This window comes from Melospiza melodia, chromosome 9 (genome assembly GCF_035770615.1).
Source record: "Melospiza melodia melodia isolate bMelMel2 chromosome 9, bMelMel2.pri, whole genome shotgun sequence".
NCBI classification, from domain to species: domain Eukaryota; kingdom Metazoa; phylum Chordata; class Aves; order Passeriformes; family Passerellidae; genus Melospiza; species Melospiza melodia.
The window spans coordinates 3,405,684-3,429,538 of record NC_086202.1 but is presented as its reverse complement, the minus strand read 5'-3'; the positions used below and the strand labels follow the sequence as shown (position 1 = coordinate 3,429,538).

The 23,855-nt window shown below is 47.6% G+C and overlaps 2 protein-coding genes across 11 annotated transcripts in view; one reads left to right on the top strand and one right to left on the bottom strand.

Annotated features, from left to right (window-relative positions):
* The window catches only part of ZRANB1 (zinc finger RANBP2-type containing 1), a 46,385-nt gene extending 38,590 nt beyond the window's left edge, over positions 1 to 7,795 (top strand). For all 4 annotated transcript variants that reach the window (XM_063163023.1, XM_063163025.1, XM_063163024.1 and 1 more), the window contains exons 10-11: positions 2,040 to 2,269; positions 3,782 to 7,795. In XM_063163023.1, coding sequence (XP_063019093.1) covers positions 2,040 to 2,269; positions 3,782 to 4,000 — 449 coding nt within the window. In that variant the 3' untranslated portion in view covers positions 4,001 to 7,795. The remainder of the gene's footprint in view (positions 1 to 2,039; positions 2,270 to 3,781) is intronic.
* A 1,269-nt stretch (positions 7,796 to 9,064) lies between these two features.
* The window catches only part of CTBP2 (C-terminal binding protein 2), a 132,061-nt gene continuing 117,270 nt past the window's right edge, over positions 9,065 to 23,855 (bottom strand). For all 7 annotated transcript variants that reach the window (XM_063163017.1, XM_063163018.1, XM_063163019.1 and 4 more), the window contains 8 exons: positions 19,310 to 19,464; positions 17,142 to 17,286; positions 14,222 to 14,428; positions 13,463 to 13,677; positions 12,879 to 13,009; positions 11,921 to 12,048; positions 11,215 to 11,332; positions 9,065 to 9,744 (listed from right to left, as the gene is read on the bottom strand). In XM_063163017.1, coding sequence (XP_063019087.1) covers positions 9,564 to 9,744; positions 11,215 to 11,332; positions 11,921 to 12,048; positions 12,879 to 13,009; positions 13,463 to 13,677; positions 14,222 to 14,428; positions 17,142 to 17,286; positions 19,310 to 19,464 — 1,280 coding nt within the window. In that variant the 3' untranslated portion in view covers positions 9,065 to 9,563. The remainder of the gene's footprint in view (positions 9,745 to 11,214; positions 11,333 to 11,920; positions 12,049 to 12,878; positions 13,010 to 13,462; positions 13,678 to 14,221; positions 14,429 to 17,141; positions 17,287 to 19,309; positions 19,465 to 23,855) is intronic.

The window sequence follows — 23,855 nt, the reverse complement described above, 5'->3', positions numbered from 1 at the left end:
GGATCAGTTTGTAGCACCCTCTTAGCCACCCCTAAAATACTTTTTTCCCAGGATTCCTTGTTCCAGCTTGGCATCCTTGCTGTAGCTGCTGTGAATCCCATAATTGCCAGCCTCCTTGTTCCCCAGATTCCAGCTGACTGTTAATTCTGTAAATCCTAAAGCTTCAGTGGTGGAAGATCTGTTTTCTCAAGCTCTATGACCTTTCTGGTCTAGCCACATGTATTTAGTGGCACAAATGTACAGCCTTTAAAATTGAACAGGAAAAATGGTGACTGACTGAAGTGATCATCAGGTCAGGCTGGAGAAACTGAATCCTGTCTGGGTGGCCTCAGGATAGGTGTCAGCCCATCCTCTTTATTTTCTGTGGCTTGTGTTCCTGTCAACTGTTGTTACATGACCTCCTGGCTTTATATCACAGTGACTTTTATAACTCTTAAGAGCACTAGATATTCTCCCTGGCAATGCTTAAAATTCTTTTCTTGTGGAGCTCATCACAGTGTTGAGGAGGAATGGAAAGTGCAGCACAGCCTTCTGTCCTGGGGAAATGATTAGTGTGGAATTTTCACCAGGATAAAACAATGGTGAAGGAAGGTTTCCAAACACTTGCTGAATTTCAGTGTAGAGATGGAGGCAAGCAGATGAGTTTCAGTCCTGAAAGTTCACATAGCTGTGCTCCAAGGAATTGAGGGACTCTCTTCCTTACATTTGGCTGGATGTCATCTTCAGTGTAAATTTTAATTTTGTCTGGATGTTTGGTTCTTGCCCTTAAATGCAAAGGTTTGAAACTTTCTGGTGAAACTTATCCTGTGTTTTTCACTTTCTGTGTTTAACATTGCTTTAGAGTGAAACTTGATAATAGGGACAGGAGGGAGGGCTAAGAATGTATTGAAAGATCTGTCTTTAAATCAAGGTGTTGTAAAAACTTGTAGGACTCTTAATTTTAAACAAATGGCAACACTTCTAGGTAGCCCTTGATTGCTAATTCAAAAACAAGGAGGGGAGAAAAAAGGCACAATTATTTACTGGTAGCCCCCACTAATTTCTACTGCAGTACAAAAAGATGAGCTCAGCACTTAAGCAGAACCTCCAAAGCCACCCCTGCCTCAGGTTCCCATTTTAGCCTTGCCCTTCCCTCTCCATGGCTGTGAGGAGCTGTTTGCAGCAGCAGCTGTACTAGGAGGGGTTGCTATGCTACATGTGCACTTGAGTTTATGTGGGGCTATTTTTACCCTGTCACAAGGTGAGCTGTGCTTTTGCTTAAGTTGTCTTGCAGCAGTACACACCAAGAATTATTTATGTTCCTGGAAGAAAGGAGTTCCAGTTTTATTTTGAGACCTCGAGCAAATTGCTGTCTTTATTGCTAAAAATGGTGATGAGAAAAAGTGCAGTTCTTCTCAGAATCTGTGACATCAGGTGTTGGTTGTAGCTGAGCAAGGTCGTATCAGCTTTTTGGTGCTTTTTCCTTTCTTTTTTTTTTTTTGTAATTGATATGAATAATTGATGTGTGTTAATTTAATCTGTGAGTACTGTATATGAGCAGTCCCATTCTCTGGGATGGGTTACATCAGTGCTGAGTAACATTTTGTGCAGTGAATTCTTTTAATGATAAGTTTTGTGAGCAGATGGTGGAATTTTTGCTCTGGTAAAAATAGACATCTGACTGTAACCTTTATTTCTGTCATGCAGAATCTTTTTTTTTTTCTTCAGTTATAAGAAGAATTATCAAACATAAAAGGCAGCTTTTCTAATCTTGTTTTTTTTTTCATCACTGCACTATAGACCATCAATTTTAGGGCTGTGGTAATGTAGTGGTTGTAATTGTAAACTCCTGTGTTTAAACTTGCATTGCAAAGATTGACTTGTGTTAATTAACAACAATTTGCTCTACTGCAAAGTGTGGCCCGTGTCAGTGCAGACCAAACCATGCATGTTTTAAATGTGCTGTGCTTCTCTTTGGCCCAAACCACACGGTTTGTATCAAAACCCTTCCCTGTTGAGCAGCAGTTCTGAGCCTTGCCCTGTGCTTTCCTTGCCCACAGGTGTGTATTTGCCTTTGTTATGGGAACAGAGTTTTTGTTGGAAGAGTCCCATAGCTCTGGGCTACACGAGGGGCCATTTCTCCGCCCTGGTTGCCATGGAGAATGACGGCTATGGCAATCGAGGCGCTGGTGCTAATTTGAACACTGACGATGATGTTACTGTTACTTTTCTACCCTTGGTGGACAGCGAGAGGAAATTATTGCACATTCACTTCCTTTCTGCTCAAGAGGTAAGAAAGAAACACCTGGTGTGTGCTGGAGACTTTGTCACAGCTGCTCCCCGAAGCTCAGCAATCTTTGTAGCCCCCTGAGTTTTGGTGTCTAGAGAATTACAGGGAGTGTGCTGTTCTGGGTAATTAATGCAGCTCCCTTCCCCATCATTCCAGGTGATGCTGAAAGGTATTTTCCCACAAATTTGATGTTTATTTACAGCTCTGTAAATAGAATGTAAGTTCATTGACCATGTAAATCACAGAAACAAATCACAGAATCACAGAATGTCCTGAGTTGGAAGGGACCCACAAGGATCATCCAGTCCAACTCCTGGCCCTGCACAGGACACCCCAACAATCCCATCCTGTGCCTGAGAGCACTGAATATCAGCATACCTAGAAAAGGACACAAAAATAAGGGTTCTGTCACTAAGGCAAGACTGAAATCTGCCTTTTAGGGTTTTTTTTCCCTAAAAGATGAAACACAAATATTGGCCTACAGTTGCAGCATTTTCCACCTTCTATTCTAATGAAACTCAACTCATTTTTGCTTTAATAACTATGATAAAGACAAGAAATTACTTCCCTAAAGGGTGTGCATGGGTGAAGAGAGGGCTGGAAAACTGAAGTAATTGCAGAAAGTGGGCATTCTGTAAATAAAAGGAGAAAATTATGAGCTTCAGGTCTAGAAAGGGATGTTTCCTTAGCAAGCCATGATATTTGTTACATTTTACAGGAGAAAATATTTCACATTGAGAACTTATAAAAATGTGTTTGTAAAGCCAGAAAGCTCTGTTAGGACTTCCCTCCTTATATATGGTGCTTACTGTAGATAAATAGCTGCTTAAAAATAACTGAAGGCCGTACTGGAAATAGACATGTGCAAAATGGAGGAGAAAAGGTGGAGAGTACTTCCAGAGCCTTTGGCTGAAAATGCAGTGGGCATCAGTTTTTTCCTTTTGTGGGTGTGATGCTTTGGGGTGGCTACCTAGAAGAGAGGCGAGGTTAGGAGAATCTTAGATGGGATTAAGAGGATCCAGTGGGGCGTGCTGGGAGCAGGGCCGGGCTGGGCGTTTGGGAGAAAGTGATGTTTCCTTAGCAAGCCATGACATTTGTTGTATTTTACAGGAGAAAATATTTCACATTGAGAACTTATAAAAACGTGTTTGTAAAGCCAGAAAGCTCTGTTAGGACTTCCCTCCTTATACATGGTGCTTACTGTAGATAAATAGCTGCTTAAAAATAACTGAAGGCCGTACTGGAAATAGACATGTGAAAAATGGAGAAAGAGACAAAGAAAGAAGGATGGATGGATTAGAAGAGCTGGAGAGTACTTCCAGAGTCTTTGGTTGAAAATGCAGTGGGCATCAGTTTTCCTTTTGTGGGTGTGATGCTTTGGGGTGGCTACCTAGCAGAGAGGGGAGGTTAGGAGAATCTTAGATGGGATTAAGGATCCAGTGGGGCGCGCTGGGAGCAGGGCCGGGCTGGGCGTTTGGGAATTCTCACTGCTGGTGTTTGTGTGCCCCAAAGATAGGCAACGAGGAGCAGCAGGAGAAGCTGCTGCGGGAGTGGCTGGACTGCTGCGTGACCGAGGGAGGCGTCCTGGTGGCCATGCAGAAGAGCTCCCGCCGGCGCAACCACCCGCTGGTCACCCAGATGGTGGAGAAGTGGCTGGACCGCTACCGCCAGATCCGGCCCTGCACGTCCCTGTCCGACGGCGAGGAGGACGAGGATGACGACGATGAGTGAGGGGGAATAAAGTGCAAATGAGCAGCGCAGAGTGTGTGCCCCCGAGTGAGCGTTGTGCTGTAGCAGTTGGGTGTGGAGCGACCCAGGTTAGGGGATACATGCTGGGAAGGATTCTCCGACGGCACGGGGAGAGGATGGAGCGCTCATCCTGCTGCCCGGAGAGAGCCGAGTGGGCTGGACTACAGTTTGTATAAAAACACGAAAAAGAAACAAAAAACAGCTAATTTTATTATCAAGATGGAAAAAAAAAAACAAAACCAACCAAACCAAACCGACCCCATTTTTCTTTCTGACTGTAAATCTGTCTATAAATGTACCGCATGTGGTTGTGTAAGAGGTTGTGTAATAGGAAACGTATACCAGCATCTTAATTATTGCAGAGAAATTTTTCAACTAAGGGCACTTCTGAAAGCACATGTGAGCTGGATGGATATCTCCTCCCTCTGAGATTCTTTTACAGTAGAACCTGGTCTTCTCCATCACCTTTTAGATACTCTGACACATTTCCCTGAAAGGCCTTTTCCTGTGAAATCTCACTAGTGCCCAGGTCAGATTGTGAGAGGTTTTTTTTGTTTGCACAGATATCCACAGCAAGTCATAAGCAAAAATGCGTTCGTTATTTTACTAATATTTTAGTTATTGCTGTGCCCACGTAATAAAGCCTAAACTCTATGGAACAAACTGGAAGAGAAGCTAAATTTACATTGAGTGAAATGATTTGTTTCCTGAAAAAGCTTTTTTGGGGTTTTTTTTGCCTTTTATTTTTTCTTCTAATAGTTAATAGATTCCTTTCAGTAAACATAAGGATATTTATTCAGAGAAGTGACCTAAAAGATTTTATTCCTGTGAGCATACACTAAACAAAATTGTGTGAAATCTGAGAACTTGAACACAATTGAGAATTTAATCTTGTCAAAACTCAGTCTTGCTGTGTTACAAATTATATCATTTTTATCATTTATTCTTTGATCACTCAAACTTTGCTGCAAATGAAAAAACACCTTTTTAAAGGTTACTCCTCGGTCACTAAATCTAGTGAGAATCCATTTGGCAGTTCTAATTAAAAAGAAAGAATCTATGCTCAAGTTGTTTAAAAGCACTGTTATATATTTCTCAGTATGTAAACCTGGGAATTTCTTGCATGTTGATTGATGTGGCCATACTTAAACTTATGTAAGTTCCTAAGACTGTAAGTTCAGAGTATATTCTCCAGTAGAAATTTTATTATATTTGATAACTTTAGCCATGTAACCTGTAATGGATAAAGTTTATCTAAAAATCTCACTGAAACACTAAAGGTTAATGCCAGTTTTTACATATACAGTGCAATTCAGGTTGTCTTGAAAAGCACTTTTGATGGTGTGGTGGTTGAATAAGAAATTTTGCAGTACATGAAATTGTTTTAATTAGAATTTGGAAAGAAGCCCCATAGCACCTATTTTTATGTAGTTCAGAGCTATGGAAACCCTGAGGAAGTTGCTGCTTTTTCTTCCAAATGCTGCTTAGATGGTGTTGAAACGTGCACAACTCCTACAGAAACTTGGTGACGACACCGAAAGTAAAGAAATAATGAAGTACTGTATTAATTTTGCAGTTCTCCCGTCCTAGATTCCACTGAGGTTTATTATGTCTTCACCTTTTTTGGCCTTTAGATTTGCTCTGCTTGGTGCATGCCCAGATTTCCAGGTGAAGGATGAATGCTGCTCTGCCATGTGTGAGTGACCCAAATTCACCACCCAACCCCAGATACTACAGGGGTTCTTCATGAGCACACGGTCCTGGTTCAAGTTCCCTTTCTAAATTGGGATTTGTTTTTATCCTTACCTTGCAGTGAAATCCTTTTATACCTCGTCTAGCTGAGGATGTAAGGCTTTTCTGTCAGGGAGCTGAATGCAGGGTAAGCTGGGATGATGATTTCTGTGCCCTGAGCTGGCGTGCAGCCTGTGCTGGAGTGGTTTATGTGTCGTGCTGTGACCATGGGGGTCCTAACTCAGCCAGCCTGAGGAGCTCTCAGTGGCCAGACCTGTAACTTCAGATCCCAGCTGCCCTGTGGACAGAGGAAAAGCCCCTGGTTCCATGGGCTGCTCAAGGATGCTGAGGAGTTTTCACTTTGCACCCATGTTCTTCTGGCAGCGCTGTTTGTTCGGGGAAGCAAAGCTTGTCCCAAGGGGAGAATTACCAATGTGAAATTCTGCCCAGCTCTCCTGCCCTGCTCTCCTGGTGTCCATGGGCAGCCTGCAGTGTGCCCTGGCCCCCAGCCCTCCCCTGAGCAGTGCCCTGTGCTCAGTTCAGCTGATCTCACACGCACCGATGAATTCCGCACTGCTCCGACAGGACAGTCCTGGTACTTTGGATCACTTGGCTTCCTTGATCATTGTTGTTTTGTTCTGATGTGCTGTACAATGGTCTGTTCAGGTTCACATGCTTCACAGGCCCTTTGGGAGCTGGTGAAGTGTCTTTTCCAGAATCAGAGTAATCCAAACCTCCTGTACTGGTAGATTAAAGAGCTGCAACCCCCGGCTTCGTGCTCGCACTGCAGTCAGTGTATGTCAGGGGCTCCTCAGTCACACACCTGGAAGTTTACAGGCACTGAGGTTCTCTGCACACACTCCCTTGCAGCTTGTCAGCAAGTTCTGCACTTTCAGCCATGAAAATATATACAAAAAATTGGGTTTCTCAATGTTATTTTCCTCATATATTGCTCGCAGCAGCACATGCTTTCCTAGCAAAGAACTTAGCTTTTCATTGCTACCTCCTTTACAGCTGGTCAAGAGTTTTTTTCTGGTTTTATTTATGACTTCCTCAGTGAAAATCCCTGTATTTCTTTTGTTTTTAATATATTAAAATTTAGTAATTCTGGATTCTTCCAAAGTTCTGCTGCATGGCTTATGGCAAATACCCCTGAGTTGCATTTCCTCCATTACCCAGGTTGGTTTGTGTGTATGGAGACTTTAATTTCTGCTTTTCCCTTTTCTCCCTTTGATTCAGTAACTTCCCTAATACATTTTTGAAAGGTTTTATTCAGTGTTTGTCACCTTGAAGCTGCTTGTTTTGACAGCTACTTTGACATCTTTGGAGTTCTCCCTGGAGAAAAAGATGATTATCCCAGGAGATAACCTGCCTGCTTTCCCTGAGTGGGACAACAGCAGCATTGTCAGCCACAAACCTTCAGCAGCAACTGTTCATTTCCAATTTCTTTGCCCAGTAATTTTCCATTTGAGAGCTGCAGCTCCTGGTGCTCTGGCATCTCCCAGCTGTGATGATATTCTTCCCCTTCCACGGCTCCAATCTTTGCATGTTGTGCTGGTGTTCTCCCTGCAGGCACTTGTAACCTTTGGGATGGCTTAACCTGTGTTCCTGTTGAGCTTGTGGCACTTCTGACCTTGGTTTTGGCTGAAAGGGAAGTTGTGAGTTGGATGAAAGCTCCAGCACGTTGTGAGCTCAGAGTCACTGCTGGCACACGGATCCTGCGGCGCAGGGAGGGACCGGATCATTGAGAAACAAAGTACCAGGGCTCCTTTATTTTTAAAACAACTAAACCTGAAACATCAATTCAATGTTTTCCTCTTGGTTTTGATGGTCATTTTGGTGTCTCCCAAATGCTACCCCTGTATCTGACCTGTTTTATCCCAGTTTCTCACAGAGGTCACGGATAATTCACTGCTGGGCTGTGCTGAGCACTGACAAGGAGCAATCACTCTGTAACAGGTGATCTCTTGAGTGGATGTTTGAAGCTGGTAACCAAGTTTTCAGTTTAATTTTAAGCAAACAAAATACAGAGTTTTGTAACTTGGACACTTTGGTTTCAGCTTTTTTTAGTCCCCATCTAACTCCATGTGTGTGGCACTTGGACACACTGGTAAAGAAGGGTGCAAACAAGAACAGACAGGCCTCTTGCCCAGTGAGGCTCAAAGCCAGCAGCACCTCTTGAGCACTTTTTGGGCTTTATTTTCCAATGGTTTGATAATGCTTCAGCTCTTGAGAATGTACAGAAAATGTTGTTTGAGTTGTAGCTGCCTTTGTACCTAATGGAAACCCACAGTGATCTCTTCATCACAGAATGGTCTGAGTGGGAAGGGACCTTCCCCTCCCACTGGACTGTAAATATGCACCAAGTGTGACCAGAATTATGTTTCTGTACCTTATGGTTACCTCTCAGTGTCTCCAAGCCCCAGATTGCAGCGAGAGCTCTTGCCTTTCAGAAATTATAGAAATTTTATCACTTTTTATTGAAAACTGCACTGAACGCTAAATGTCCACCTTTACAATAAACAAATACAGTAACGGTAACACACTAAACCAAAACATACTGATAGCCATTGGTTTCTTTTTTTGTCTGTTTGGGACAGCTCAAGATTTCTTTTTTTTTTTTTTTTTTTTTGTCACAGAAACAGGAATGTACCCATACAAAGGCTCAAAACAGGCCATCTTTAAAAACAAAAGGCGGTGATTCACAAAAGACTATGAATATAACATGTAACTAGTTGATACAAATCTAATAGGATTTGTTAAAATCAGTCACATCTAATAACACATCTTGAAGTGTTCTTGTATAAAATATCACGTGAAGAAAAGAAGACTTTTATCAATGTCTAAAAAAGTGGATTTTGTTCATAGACAGTCTGACAAGTTACCATAAAAAGTGTTTCCTGAGACATAAGGAAATGCAACATTATTCTTGAACCCTTTCCAGCTCAAGACTTTTTCCACTTGATAAAATAGCTGCAGATTTAAAACTGAGAAAATATATCTGAGTACAAATAGTGTGTGAAACTTAATACTTTCTTCTTTTTTTTTCCTTTTTTTTTTCTTTTTTTTTTCTTTTATTTTTTCTTGCATCATTGCAGGGCGTAGGTGGATGCACAGCTACTTTATTCAGTGTATTGGGCAGAGAAGAGACTGGCAGTTTGGTTTTTCCTTAGCCTGGGAGGGCAGTGGTCACTGCCAGGAGCCCTTTCTGCCCTTCCCATCCCACAGATCCCAGCTGGAATGGCTGGAACTCAGACCTGGCAGGAGAACTTCTGTTACACGGCACTGGCCACTGCAAAAAGGAGGAGGAGGAGATTTTCTTTTTTTTTTTTTCTTCCACTTCTAAGCCAGGACTGCTGCCCCCTGTTAGGAGAGGTCACCAGATGCAAGAGAAAGGAGAGGGCTGAAGCCACACAATGGTTTCTTGTTAACTCTGTAAAGATGGCTTAATTCAGTGGCCTGGACACAGTGCAGGAACCCTGTCCTTCCCAAGGAATTGAGGGGGGAAAGAAATTCATTTTTATTCATGTGATTGATGCACAGATGAAGGAAACTCAACACACAATAACAGAAGTTGCTCATTAATGTATCACATCCTAGTTTTCAGCACTGCAGGGAGCAGGTGACTTCTCCGGGGCTTCTCCCCAGTCTTGGCTGCTGTCGCTTTGTCGGGAACACTGGAACATCAATGATGCCTCTGTCCAAAATCAACATTACAAATTTCGTATCAAATTCTTCTCTTTTTAGTTCATGTATAACTTCTTTTCCAATGTCTCTTGGTCCTAAGTTTATTGAATGGTTTTTAAATTCTCTGCTATTGCTCGTTGGGGTGTTCCCTGTTGTCGCCGTGTTTCGTGGGCTGGTTGGGCGATGGAGCTTGGGAAGGATGTGCCACTGTGGGGAGGCTGTGGGTGACAGGGATGCCGCCGGGAATGATGCCCTCCATGGCTGCTGGGATTCCTCCTGGTGCCACACTGACCATCCCGGGGGGATACCTGCCACAGGGGACACAGAGAGGCAGGTTTGTCACAGCACAGCTCGTCACACACCCCCCAGCCCACCACCGCTGGAGGAAACACAGCAAGGACATCCCACCTCCCTCCTGGAGCCAGGTTTGCTTTTCCTTTTAAGTTACAAGGGAGAGTTCAGAGTTAAACACCAACTGCTGTGCCTTGGGTAAGTGTCTTCTGCCACACCACTGGAACTGCAGCTTGTCTTGTGCTCTCACCATGGGGAGGCCCTTCTCCTTTGGAAATTTGGGTAAGGAACCATCTAGAATGTTCTCTGAAAGCCCAGATGCTGGTGTGCTGACCCCATCACCCCTGTGTGTGAATACCTTGAACACCTACACCTGGTTTGTAAATATTTCCTGGAGCTGCATCTTCCTTGTGGAACAGCAAAACTCAAAAGATGGTTCGGATTTAATTAGCTTTTCCAAGAGCAGGAGGAATTGCACACGTTCCAAGAAACAACAGCGAGTTTGAAAAAGGAGAAGAATAATTATTTCTTCAGCTGTGATGTGGGGGCAATGAGGACCAAAATCCATGTGGAGCTCTGTGGCCATGTGAGGCCTGAGGACTCCCACTTCCCTGCAGCTCTACTGCCTTGAGGCAAGGTGGGTTGGGAAGGGAGAAGGGAATTTCACCTGCCTGTGAGGGTGGTGAGCTGAGCCAGCTTACAGGGAGGGCTCCAGGGAGCTTGGCCAGGCTGCAGCTCCCTGCAGAGAGGTTAAGCTGGGAAGCCAAGGCCTGTCCTTGGGTGCTGGCACTGCCCACGTGTTGAGTGGGAACAGGGGAGGCTTTCTCCAGGTTTGGATGTTCTGCTGGTCAGAGGGAGCCTGCACTACATGGCCCAGGAGCTGCCAGGAGCTGTCCTGGGCTCTGCTGCTGGATAGCTCTGGCCTGGCTCTGCCTGACATGACCTGATGCGCCCTGCAGGGCATTTTGTAGCTCAGAGTATTTTTGGCAGTGGTGATACCCTGAATGAGCCCATGTTCCAGCTCCTTGAGCCTGATGTCTCCTACCAGCACACTTGGAGCCATCTAAACAGAGCAGTAAATACCCCTTAATCTCGGATTAGGTGGAAATTGGGTCACCTGACTACAGCCCTGTATTTGGAGCTTTTCCTGTGGCTCATTAACCTACCTGTGGGCTGGGCCTGGCCCACAGAGGTGCTCATGGACAGGAGCACCGAGCTGCTGCTGCATTCAGAACTCACACCCAGCCTGTGGGGGATCTGGGGGGTTCCTGCCAGGTCTAGAGACGCTGCCCAGCGACCCCCAGCCCACAGGGATGCTGCTCTGGGAAGGGAGGCTGCACCCACCCTTTGGGCTGGCTCAACCCCATCAGGAACCCCCGTGCTGTGAGTGCTGGTCCCCAGGGAGGGGGTGACAGCACCGGGTGCCCACCCTCGCTGTGCCAGCCCGGTGTCCCTGCGTGTCCCGGCGCTCCCGTTCTCCCGCTCACCTGTACGTGGCACCATTGAGCTCGGGATGAATCGCCTGCTGGTCTATTACTGACCACGGGGCCGTCGTGACAAAGAATTCCTTGTTCACGCAGTTCCTTAGGCTCTCCGGGATGCGCCCTGCAGTGGGAGAGGAAGGTGAGGCTGTGTCGGGTTCATCACCCTCCAAAGAGCTACAATGCCTAAAGTTCCACTGTGTCTGTCAGTGTAAAGGGTGGGAGGGAAGAATATCCCCCATTCCTTGTTTCAGGAGGGTGTTTGGGCTGTCCCGAGGCGCAGGGCTGGAGATCAGTTTCCCACCCTCACTCCCAACACTTGGCTTTCAGAGGAGCTGTTCCCTTAAGGGTGACTTTTGGGGGAAGAGAAGAACTTTTTTTGCTGGGGTATTGTGCCCACCACCTTGGAATTTGGTTTTGGAATGCAGTGCTCTGTCTGTGGGCCAGCACCAGGAACAGGAGCAGCTTCGCAGTTCTGTTCTTCCTCCCAGTCACAGACACCAGTATTTGCCCATTCATTAAAAAAATAAAACTAACAAAACCTGTCACCCAGTCATGACAAAACAGGGAACTTTGGGTTCTCAGCTCTTTTCCTGGGAAGCAGACTGGGGTTGGATCCCTTTCCCCTGGGCAGGGTGAATCCTGTCTCTGCTCCTGCTGGCTGCTGTTGCAGGCACCAGGGAGCCCAGCCCAGCAAGCCCGGGGCTGGTACCTGTGATCGCGCGTCGGATTTCGGTGGCAGCAGCTTCTCTCATCTCTAGGGATGCCTGCTCGCTGTACCAGGCTGTGTGTGGGGTGCAGATCAGGTTGGGAGCATCTTTCAATGGGCCTTGAGCAAAACTGGGAGCAGGGGAAAACAAACAGATTAATCCATGTTTGAACAAAGAATGAAAGATGAACAGCAAAAGGCTTGTAGTCTGCCCTCTGCATATGCAACACTCCCTCCAAGGCCAGCCTCGATGGGGCTTGATGCACCTGCTCTAGTTGAAGATGTCCCTGCCCATGGCAAAGAACTGGAACTAGATGAGCTTTAGGGTGCCTTCCAACCCAAATAATTCTGTGATTCCCTGGTCTGATGGTCCTGCCAAGCCAAAATGGCCACAGAAGTGCTGGGGAGGAAGCACAGCTTCTGTGCAGGGCTCACAAAATGCAGCCTTCTGAAAATGCACCACAAAAGGGCTGAAACACCAACCCATGGGATGTTTGGGCTTAATGCTCCCATGGGAATAATGTCTGGGGTGTCTGCAGCACTGTGAGGATAAAGAGACAGGCTGCAGGTGATCCTGGGATGGGAGGGGTGGACACTGGGGTTCCCCTTGTGTAGGAGCAAACTTTTTGCTCTTTAAATACTCCTGTAGTGAGAAAAGCTGTGCTCTCAGTTACAACCCAGCCCTTCCCAGGCTGCAGGCAAAAATACCCAGCACTGAGTGCAGTGAATTTGTACTCAAGGGCTAATGAATGTTTTGTGTTTTTTTCCTAAACACAGGTTGGGTTCTCGTTCCAAGCTCCCAGTGTCCCTTCGTGCACACACAGCCCCAGGGCTGGACTACACCGATGGCTGCTGCAGGGTGACAGCAGCAGGACTGTCCCCTGGGGCTGGGCAGTGACATCAGTGGGTGCTGGGTACCCCAATGGTGACACCGATGTCACCCCGCGAGCGGCGGCGTTACCTGAACGGTTCCGACTCGTGCACGTCGAGCGCGGCCCCTCGTATCCGTCCCTCCTTCAGGGCTTGGGTTAAGGCCTTCTCATCCACCAGCCCCCCGCGGGCCGTGTTCACCAGGAACGCCCCCTGCCTCATCTGTGCCAGCCCAGAGAGGGATGGGGTCAGCGGGGTGCACCCACCCCTCCTGTCCTCACCCCATCCTCATCCCTGGGGTGCTGCCCCAGCTGCAGCAGCATCCTGCTTTGTGTGCTCCAACCCTCCCGTCCTCACCCCCTCCCTGGGATGCTACCCCAGCTCCAGCAGCATCCTGCTTTTCGTGCTCCAGCCCCAGAGCAACCCCATCCCATGGGTTTTCCATCTCTGGCTGTAGTTGGCAAATAAAACCCACCATTGCCATCACCTCTGCACCACAGGGATGGGGATCATTTACCTGGCAGGACACTGCTCCCCCTGAACACCGTGGGGAGACACACCTGGGTGCAAGCAGCTCTTCTGGAGCTGCTGGGGAAGCTGAGGGATCTGTGGCCAGCCCTGCCCACCACCAAAGCTCTCCTGGGCCGTGCACGCACGCGAGGGTGAATGCATTACCTGCTTAATCGTGAAGTCGTTGATCAGGTGGTGGTTGTGTTCGTTGAGGTTGCAGTGCAGGGAGACGCAGTCGCTCTGGTAGAGCAGGTCCTGCAGGGTGTAGACCCGCTGGACGCCCAGGGAGCGCTCGATGCCGTCCTGCAGGTACGGGTCATAGAAGATCACGTTGAAGCCAAAGGCCTTGGCTCGGACCGCCACCGCCTGCGCAGTGCGACCTGTGCCGAAGGGAAGGGACAGGGCGAGTTAACTGAGCCAAATCCCCTGCGTCCATGAGGCTGAGACCCCAGCAGGACCTGAGGATTGTCCCCAGGCATTTCCATGCCTTGCCTCAGTTTCCCCATTTAAACAAGCTTTTGCATTTAATTTGCCGATCCCACCTCTAACGCTGAAACTCTCTACAGCTGTGGCTGAACTTAAGCTCTGTTTTACACAGCCCTTCCACCGTGCAGGCCAGAGTGGCTCAGGAAGGCTGAGGTGGTGCGGCTGTGGCACAGGGATGGGGTATTTTTGGGAGAGGACAGTAGCACTACATCTAGAATTGTGGTCCCTCTAAAACCCCACTGTGTTTCACCAGTGCTCCTCCAAGGACTCAACCACAGCTCACAAACAGCTCCCTCCCCAAAAACCCACATGAGATATTCTCCCCCTTTCACACCAGTGGTGGCTCTGAGTTTGGAAATGCTCCTCTTGGCTCCTCCCCAGGCCGTGCAGAGGCTCTGAGCCCCCCGGGAGCAGCCCTCCCCCGCGCGTGGCACGCACCGAAGCCGATGAGGCCGAGCGTCTCCCCGCGGATGCGCGCGGCCCCCGAGGCCACCTCGCGGATCTGCTCCACGCTCTGCACGCGCGTGCCCTCGCGCAGCGCCTGGTACAGCCACGTGTTCCGCCGGTACAGGTTCAGCACGTGGCACACCGTGGAGTCGGCCGTCTCCTCCACCGCCGCCGACGGGATGTTGCACACGGCGATCCCTGCGGAGCCACACACATCACACATCACAGATCACACATCAGAGATCACAGATCTCACATCACAGATCCCACACACAGATCCCAGATCTCACATCACAGATCACACATCAGAGATCCCACATCAGAGATCACAGATCTCCCATCACAGATCCCACACACAGATCCCAGATCTCACATCACAGATCACACAGAGATCCCAGATCTCACATCACAGATCCCACACACAGATCCCAGATCTCACATCACAGATCACACAGAGATCCCACATCAGAGATCTCACATCAGAGATCCCACATCACAGATCCCAGATAACACACACACATCACAGATCACACATCACAGATCCCAGATCTCACATCACAGATCCCAGACAACACACACACATCACAGATCACACATCACAGATTCCACACACAGATCCCAGATCTCACATCACAGATCACACATCACAGATCCCACACACAGATCCCAGATCTCACATCACAGATCACAGATCCCACATCACAGATCCCAGATAACACACACACATCACAGATCACACATCACAGATTCCACACACAGATCCCAGATCCCACATCCCAGATCCCAGCCCTGCCAGCTCCTGTCCCCTGGCTAAGGGATGACTCCCAGCTGCCCTGGCCACAAGCTCCTTACACTGGTATCTACTCTGTGTCACCGTGATATTTTCTGAAAAATCCTCTTTGCCCAGGATTTTCTCCTGGGAAGCTGAGAAGCCTCAGGCTCTTCAAACTGAGAAGCTGAGAAGCCTCAGGTTCTTCAAACTGAGAAGTCTCAATTTGAATTCAGTAACAATTCAAATTGAATTGTTTTTGAAAACAACAAAATTATTGTTTTCAGGAATGAAAACAGTATTTATCTGATTTGCTTTTCCTGTGTTTGCTGCTTTGGAATGTGGCTTGGACATTCTTTATCAACAGGTGAATGTTTGATTGGTTCCATGTGAATTGCATCGCATTAATGACCAATCACAGCCAGCTGTGTTGGACTCTGAGTCCGTCAGGAGATTTTATTATTCATTCTTGTTAAGCCTTCTGATGTATCTTTTCTCTTTTTGTAGTACAGTTTTAGTATAGCATAATATAATAAATATAATAGTATAGTATATAATAGTGTATTATAATATATACAATATAATACAATACAAATTATATATTATATTATATTATATTATATTATATTATATTATATTATATTATATTATATTATATTATATTATATTATATTATATTATATTCAATACAATTTATTCAATATAATTAATATAACAATAAATCAGCCTTCTAAGAACATGGAGTCAAATTCTCATCTCTCACCTTGTCCTGGGGACCTCACAAACACCACACTCTGTGCCCCTTAAACACCCACAAATGATGGTTCAACCCCATCATCCCAGTCTGGGGGTGCCTTTTAATGGGTCCAAAGTGGTGCCCAGCCCAGCCCATCCCTGGCACTGTTGTTCAGGCACTGCTCATTGATTGACTGCACAGTTTAAAAACCACCTTATGGAAAGCAATACCAATTAAACTTTACGCTACATTTGTGGGGAGTCATTACATTTTCTACTCGAAACCACATCATTTGGCCACCCAATTTGCCAAGTAAAAAAGAAGGATTATGCTGCAGTATCCCATTACTTTATTCGTTACATCTTTCCTTTCCTGATGTTCAAAGCCACAGAACATTGTTATAATGGATAATAACAATAAGAGTTAAAAACATGAAGAAACCATTACACTGAGGAGACACTGTTCTCCTCTTGAAAAAAGAAAACAATTCACTATATTGAGAATTTCCTTTTTTTAGGAATGACTTTTTGCGACTCTCTCATCGCAATTATCTCTGTAAAACAGCTCAGGTGGAATGGCTGTTATTCTTCACTTCCCCAGAGATAACCTTTAATACAACATATCCCAAACACCACTGCAGGGCTGCTCCACAGACTGAATCCTGGGATCAGATGAGTAAAGCCTGTTGTAACTCAGCTGCTGAAACTAGGGTACAATTAAACTCCCGGAGCTGGGGCTGTGCAGCCAAAAGTCTCTGTGAGCACCCAAACCAGTCTGGAAACTGGGTGGCCCCAGAACTGTCTTACATGACCCTCCCTATTTATGGCAATCCACACTAAAAGCCCTTTTCAAGTTTCTGAGGCACCTTTGATGAGATGGCAAAGGAGGTGGCAACAACCCAAGACACAATTCCTGCTCCACCATCCAACACAGCGCCTTCCCAGCAGAGAGGGCACGACTCAGAGAACCAGCTCAGATCAACAGACTGATCTTGCTTAACTAAACATAATAAAACACCCTTCCTCCAATTTTTCTAAAGCTCTATCAACTCTCCTGTGCCAGAAACAGAACAGCCATACAAATATCCAGCGGTGTGAGGGGGCACCTGGAACTCGGAACAGTGCAGGAATGAGGGATTCAGGCAGGGCAAATTTAACATGAAATGAACTCAAAAGCTGCCTTCTAAAACTGCCCAGTTTTGTTCACTTCATGGTCAAGTTTTCTTGTCATAATATTCTCTGCGTGCAAAAAATGTGAACTGCACCTCTAACTTTAGGGGCTGAATGGAGGTCCTGCCTGGAACTGTGCTGTGCCAGCATGGTCCCACGGAAGCAGCAGATCCCTGTGCTGATTTTAAAGGATTGGAAGGGCAGGGGAAGGAGTGAGGGTGCAGAGCTGGGACCTACCGAGCTCCCCAGCAGCTTTGATGTCGATGTTGTCGTAGCCGCTGCCTATTCGGACGATGACCCGCAAGGCCTTGAACTTCTCCAGGTCCTCCCGGGTCAGGGTGATGGTGTGGTACATCATGGCCCCCACAGCTTCATTCAACACCTGCAACACACACAGCAGTCAGGGCAGGGTGATGGTGGGGTACATCATGGCCCCCACAGCTTCATTCAACACCTGCAACACACACAGCAGTCAGGGCAGGGTGATGGTGGGGTACATCATGGCCCCCACAGCTTCATCCAACACCTGTAACACAACACAGCAGTCAGGAGCCACCAGCACACCTGGGGGGACACCTGCAGCTCAGGAATCAGGAGTATGACCCAGGGAGTTGGGCATTTTCACTGCTGACCTGCTCTCTGAGCCAGGTGTCACCAAACCCTGCATGGGTGTGACCCACCAACAGCTTTGGGAATGGACTTGGTGAATGTCTGAAAATGATGGTGTTACATTTGAGCAGACCAGGCAGATAAAAACCAGGTTTGTCTCTCACCTGGACCCTTCTCCAGGTGGGTATCTGCAAACCCTCTGCTTCCAAGCAGCAGTAATTCTGCTTTTGAAAGGAATGAGGTGTTGCAGCAGTGTCTGTTGGGGTGAACAGGACTGTGTGACACCCCTAACACCTCCACCTCCTTGTGCATGTGAAACCCTGGCCACTCCAGTCACATCCACCTTCCCTGGCTCTTCCCAGGGGGCCTGAGAAGCTCTGCAGAGGCTGCACAGCCACAGGGCTGGGATTTGTCCCCTTCAGTGAAGATCCAGCCCTATTCACCATGACCTACCTCAGTGCTCCAAAAACCCAAGACTCATCCAAACACCCCAAGCCTGGCTCACCTATTAATGTCTCACAAAAAAACTCCCATTCTCCTTCCCCCAAATTCAACATCTGCAAAAACCAGCACTGATGCTATTTGTCTTTCTCCTTCCCAGATCTTGGAAGTGATTTCTGATCACTTCATTTGAAGTATCTAAAATAATACTTTTAAGAGAAGTATTTACATGCAGTTGAGTTCCCAAGCAGAAACACCCATCCACACTGCCTGGATCTGCCTGAATGATTCCCAAAGCTCCTCCACTCCCCCTGGAGAGGGAGGAGCTGCTGGAGGTGCAGGAGCACCTGTGAAGTCCCACCAGCTGCACCTGGGGTGGTGTCAGCAAAGCCACACAGCAGCACCACAGGCTTCAAAAAACATGAGAAACGTTAATAACATTGATGTGAAAAACCTGATGCAAAGAGATAAAGTGACTTTTTTTTTTTTTTCCAAAATAACATCTGGCTCCTGAAACAGCCTGAATGAATTTTAATCTGCTGTGGCTTCTGTTGATGTTATCTGCTGATTGACTCAAAGTGCAGCTTTGTACACTTTCTGCTCAAAAATCAAACAATCACAGACTAGTTTGGGTTGGAAGAGAGCTCATTTTTCTAAACGCTTGCTATGGGCAAGGACACCTTCCACTATCCCTGTTCAACCTGGCCTTGGGCACTTCCAGGAATCCAGGGGGAGCCACAGCTGCTCTGGGCACCTGTGCCACAGGGAACCATTCCTAATTCCCAATCTCCCATCCAGCTCTGCCCTCTGGCAAAGGGAAGCCATTCCCTGTGTCCTGTCCCTCCATCCCTTATCCCAATCCCCCTGCAGCTCTCCTGGGGCCCCTTCATGCCCTGGAAGGTCTCTGAGCTCTCCTGGAGCCCCTTCATGCCCTGGAAGGGCTCTGAGCTCTCCTGGAGCCCCCTCAGGCCCTGGAAGGTCTCTGAGCTCTCCTGGAGCCCCCTCAGGCCCTGGAAGGTCTCTGAGCTCTCCTGGAGCCCCCTCAGGCCCTGGAAGGTCTCTGAGCTCTCCTGGAGCCCCTTCATGCCCTGGAAGGTCTCTGAGCTCTCCTGGAGCCCCCTCAGGCCCTGGAAGGTCTCTGAGCTCTCCTGGAGCCCCTTCATGCCCTGGAAGGTCTCTGAGCTCTCCTGGAGCCCCTTCATGCCCTGGAAGGTCTCTGAGCTCTCCTGGAGCCCCTTCAGGCCCTGGAAGGTCTCTGAGCTCTCCTGGGGCCCCTTCATGCCCTGGAAGGTGCTTCACAGACGTGGAAGAGCCCAGCCCCCGCTGTCCCCAGCCCACCCCAGCTGTCCTGGTACCTTCTCGTGGATCTCCTGAGTTGATTGTGCGTCACAGAAGGCCACGGTGGCCAGGTCCTTGAGGATGGGCATCTCCACGGTGCAGTCCCTGCCGTCCAGCAGTGCCACCAGGGGCCGCGGGTGCATGGGGCCGTTCATGATCTGCGGGCGGATACCTGCGGGCACACAGGGGTTAAACCTCAGCGGGGACCTGGTGACATCCTCGTGACACAGCGGGGACAGGGGTGACAGCAGCACGGGCTGAGGCCTGGCCAAAGGACTGGAGCACTCCCCGGGAACGCAGCTGTGGGTTTGCCCCTGGTCTGGTAGGGAATGGCTTCACCATTCTGATCACCTCAGAAAAACAAGTCCAAACAGAATCACTCAAAAAAAATTAGGATTATTGGAAAATCATGGGAAGAGCAGGACACTGCAGAGCTCTTTAGCACAGAAGGTTGTACTCTGATGTTTTACCAGCTACCAAAGGTTCATGGGAACAGCAAAGCTCATCTTGGTACACCCAACATTCTCCTGTGAGATGAGGAAGGAATTCATCACCAAGGGCCACAGAAGGCTGAATTTTATATTCTATTTATTGCTCTGTTGGGGATTAACTGGTTCATTTTGGTATAAGTCACTTAGAAACCTCTACACCTCCCTTTCAGTAAAGGTGTTTATTATATTAGGACCCTATGAAATATCTCAGGTGCCTTTCTCAGCTCCCAGGCAGTTTCTGGGCAGAGCACAGGGGAGGGGACCAGGTGCTCTGGGTACAATGTGATGCTTTATTTTGGCTGCTGCACCGTGAGGTGGGCTGGAGCTGGAGGGTCTGGGTTTGAGTCCCCAAACCCTCACACAAGCAGCCCCAGCTCCTTATCAAACCCCACATCTGCACAAGAACCTGCCAGGGCCACCAGCCAACATCTGTCTGCCCTTTACATGCAGTGGTTGTGCTGGTTAGGGGAACAAGCCCAGGGCTTGGCTGAGGACACTCCAGGGGCTGTTTTGGGGTATTTTGTGGGGGAATCTCCCCCAGCTGATGTGGGTGTTACAGACATGGGCACTGCTGGCCACAGCAATGAACCCCAGACCCGTGGGCACCAAGAGCATGGTTCCAGGGAGGGACCCTGCACTGCTGCTACACTCACACAGCTATGCTCATTTTACATGGGAAAAATAACTCCATGGAAACAGGCAGGTTAAATGGAGTGGGTTTAGTGGCTTTCCACTCCTTTTCTACTGAATGTGCTCAACTAACCCAGCAGACCTGACTGAAGGTTTGCAGCATTACAGGTGGGCGCTTTTGGAACTGGTCCTTCCCTCCCCCCTTCCCCAGTGAGGTCTCCATTAGTGGAAGTAATCCATTATGTCTGCCTGCATTTCATCCAGATGGGAGTGCAAGTGTGTCAGTAGGCAGGGTAGAGTGCCGAGACGATCTGGATAAGGGAAAGAAGCTTGTGATAAGCAGATAAGCAAGAATAAAAACATGGCCAAATCTCCGAGCGCTTACACAATCCCTCTGGGCAGCACTGCACCCCAGCTAGATTATTTTCTCAGGTTAACAAGCAAGTGAATTATAACACTGACTTAAATGCTTTCTAATGTGTATGATCTCCAAGGCTTAGAGCATCACCTGCCAGCCTCACACCAAACTGCAAACTAAAAGGAATCTGATGCAGGATCAAGGTGGCCATGGTGCCAGTCCCAGTGGCCACCAGCCCTGTCCCCAGCTTGGAGCCCAGTGCCCACCAGGGACCAGGACCATCCTCAAGGCACAGCAGTGGGCACACAGAGGCTGGAGTGGCTTCCTGTGAGCGTGGCAGGTGGAAGATGAAACCACAGGTTATCTGAAACTTTGACATTTAATCCAAGCCCCAAAATAACGGGTTATTATGCTGCCCTTACATAAGCTTCTTTGAAAGTCAAACGAAACATAGCTTTTTTTTCTTCCTTTTATTTTTTTTTTTGTTTTTTTTTTGAAGCAGCATCTGTGTCTTTGCTTGGGATTAGGGATGTAATTGTGCATGATGACACAGGCTTCTTAGGCACGTCACCCTTGCCCACACACTCAAGTGCAGTCACTGAGGATGAATGTGGCTGGAACCCGTGAGGTATTAACAGGAACAGCTCTCGTTTCTCCTACTTCAAGGAGTAAATTTATTTCAGCTCGACAAGGAAAGTTCTGAAGCAAATCAGTACAGGATGAAGTGCATAATGTATGGAAATCACGTTTTAATGAAAACCATTGACAGCTCAAACCATGGTCTGCTTTTCCCTCATCCACCTCTCCTGCTGCCTTTCCATCACCCTGCATCCAGGAACCATCGTGGTTCCCACCTCTGCACAAACACATCCAAACCAACACATTTGGGCTGGCAAAACCAAAGCACCCGGCTCATACAGCACGTTTGTTCTGCAGGCAACTGCTTCATTGAGAACGAGGTATGCCAGGGATCAGAAAGTAATTAAACAGCAGCCACTCCTCCCGAAATTGTGCTAAAACATCGCAGCCATTAACCCTTTCACTCTGCCACACCGAGGGTACAACACTGTGTAAACCACGAGCATCACCACTCCTGTGGGGCTGGGTACCAGCTCTCCTTGGGGCTGGGGTGGGAGCAGCTCTGCCTCCCAATCTCGATGCCTCCCACGCCATCTGAAGCTGATTTTTGCTGAGAACCTCCCCAGCTGTTCCTGCAAAGTTGGGGCAAGTATTGTTCAATACATTTTGGGTTTTTTTAAGGCGTTTTCAGCCGCCTGCGGAGCCTGGCCAGCAGTGTGGGGCGAGCTTGCTAAGAAAGAGGGAGAGGAGGAATGGTTTACTGGGGAAAAAAAAAAAAAAAAAAAAAAAAAAAAGAAAAAGAAAAAGAAAAAAAAGAAGAGGCAAAAAAAAAGCAAGGTTTTCCAGGCACAGAGAACTCCAACTCCACCCCGGCTCACAGGCAGCGCCGCTTGTTGCACGCAGCCCCGCGTATAAAGTGCTTTTGTTTCATTTTTAATACACAAAGCCTGCTTGTCCTTTCCTGCCGCTCCTCCCCTTTGCCACCCACTTGTATCCGATCCCAATGGCACCCCTGCCAAGAGAATTAGGGAGTGCTCCCTGCTAAATGGCAGCCTTTGTGTGACCGCAAGACGGCTGGTACTATCTCACCGAAACAAAAGCAGAAGCCATTTGCCTAATTCTTATTAATCTCAGTTGCCTGCGCCATGCAGCATTAAAATAAAAAAAAAAATAAAAAAAAAAAAGGAAAACAGAAAAAAAGGCTTTAAACATGTTGCCCCTGCAGTATATAAAAGTGCATCAAGAAGCGATCCTGACACTCGCCTGAATTACCCACTCACAACCAAGTAGCTACAGTTTTACAGTCAACTACACACTTTATTAAACAAACAGAAAAGAAACAGGAAATTTCCCCTTGCCTGGAAAATGTTGCCTCCACATTCTTCTTCTTATTAAAAACCACACATGGCAGTGGAGGAGTAGGGAGGGAGGAGGAAGGGGGGGACCCACACACGATAAAATACTACCACTTCTCAGTGCGCTGCCTCTCCTTTCGTCTACGAGGGGGTATCTTCAAACAAGCGATCCCGCGGCCCACAGCTGCAGCATCTCAAGACAAATGTCCCTTTGAACACGCAGGGAAAAGAAAAGGCTTTTGTCCTGAGCCCCAGAAGAATGGTCTGAAATTGCGAGAGGAGTTTCAGTCACCTCTGCGCGGCTCCCAACTCTTCAGAGCACTCCCTCCAGACTTTGCCGAAGCTTTTAACTAATCGTAGTTCTTTCCCAGCCCTTGAATAAAATCATGTGAGTGCCAGCCAAAAAATCTTATGCTATGCACACTAAAGGGTTTGTATATGTCACAGTTGCTTTTCCCCCTTCCACTCCCCTCCTCCTATTGACTTGCACATATGACGGGGTTTTTTTTCGACTTGTCTCAAATGGATTTAATCTGTGCCACACTGCGTTTTATGTTTGTTTGGGTTTTTTTGTGTGCGTGGCTTTTTTTTTTTTTTCCCAACTTAAAAATGAAACATGCCTTTCTTTCCATGCAGAGCGTGGCTCCAGAAAAAGGCTGATAGCCTTGAGGAGCAGCACCTCGAAAACAAACACAAAGCACTGGGGAAAGCAAAGGCTGTGCTGATCTCAGCTGCACCCAGAAACCAAGGGCCAAATTCTTTCCAAATTCTTTCTTGATGTGTGAATCAACTGATTTTTCAGCATCATAAATGACACTCGATTGCTGGCAGGATTCACATCCTGGACACGTCCATCTCCTGGTCCTGCCCAGTTTGTGCCAAATAGGTAAAAGGAGCCCCACATCATTGAGGGAATGGCTGGAGCGTTGTCAGGGGGGTTTAGGTTGGGTATCAGGAAAGGTTCTTCCCCCAGAGGGTGCTCAGGCTCCCCAGGTAATGGTGACAGCCATGAGGCTGCCAGAGCTCCAGGAGCTTGGACAACACTGCCAGGGTGGGATTGCTGGGGTGTCTGTGCAGGGACAGGAGCAGGAGTCAATGATCCCTGTAGGTCCCTTCCAACTCAGGATATTTTATGACTTTATAATTGTCA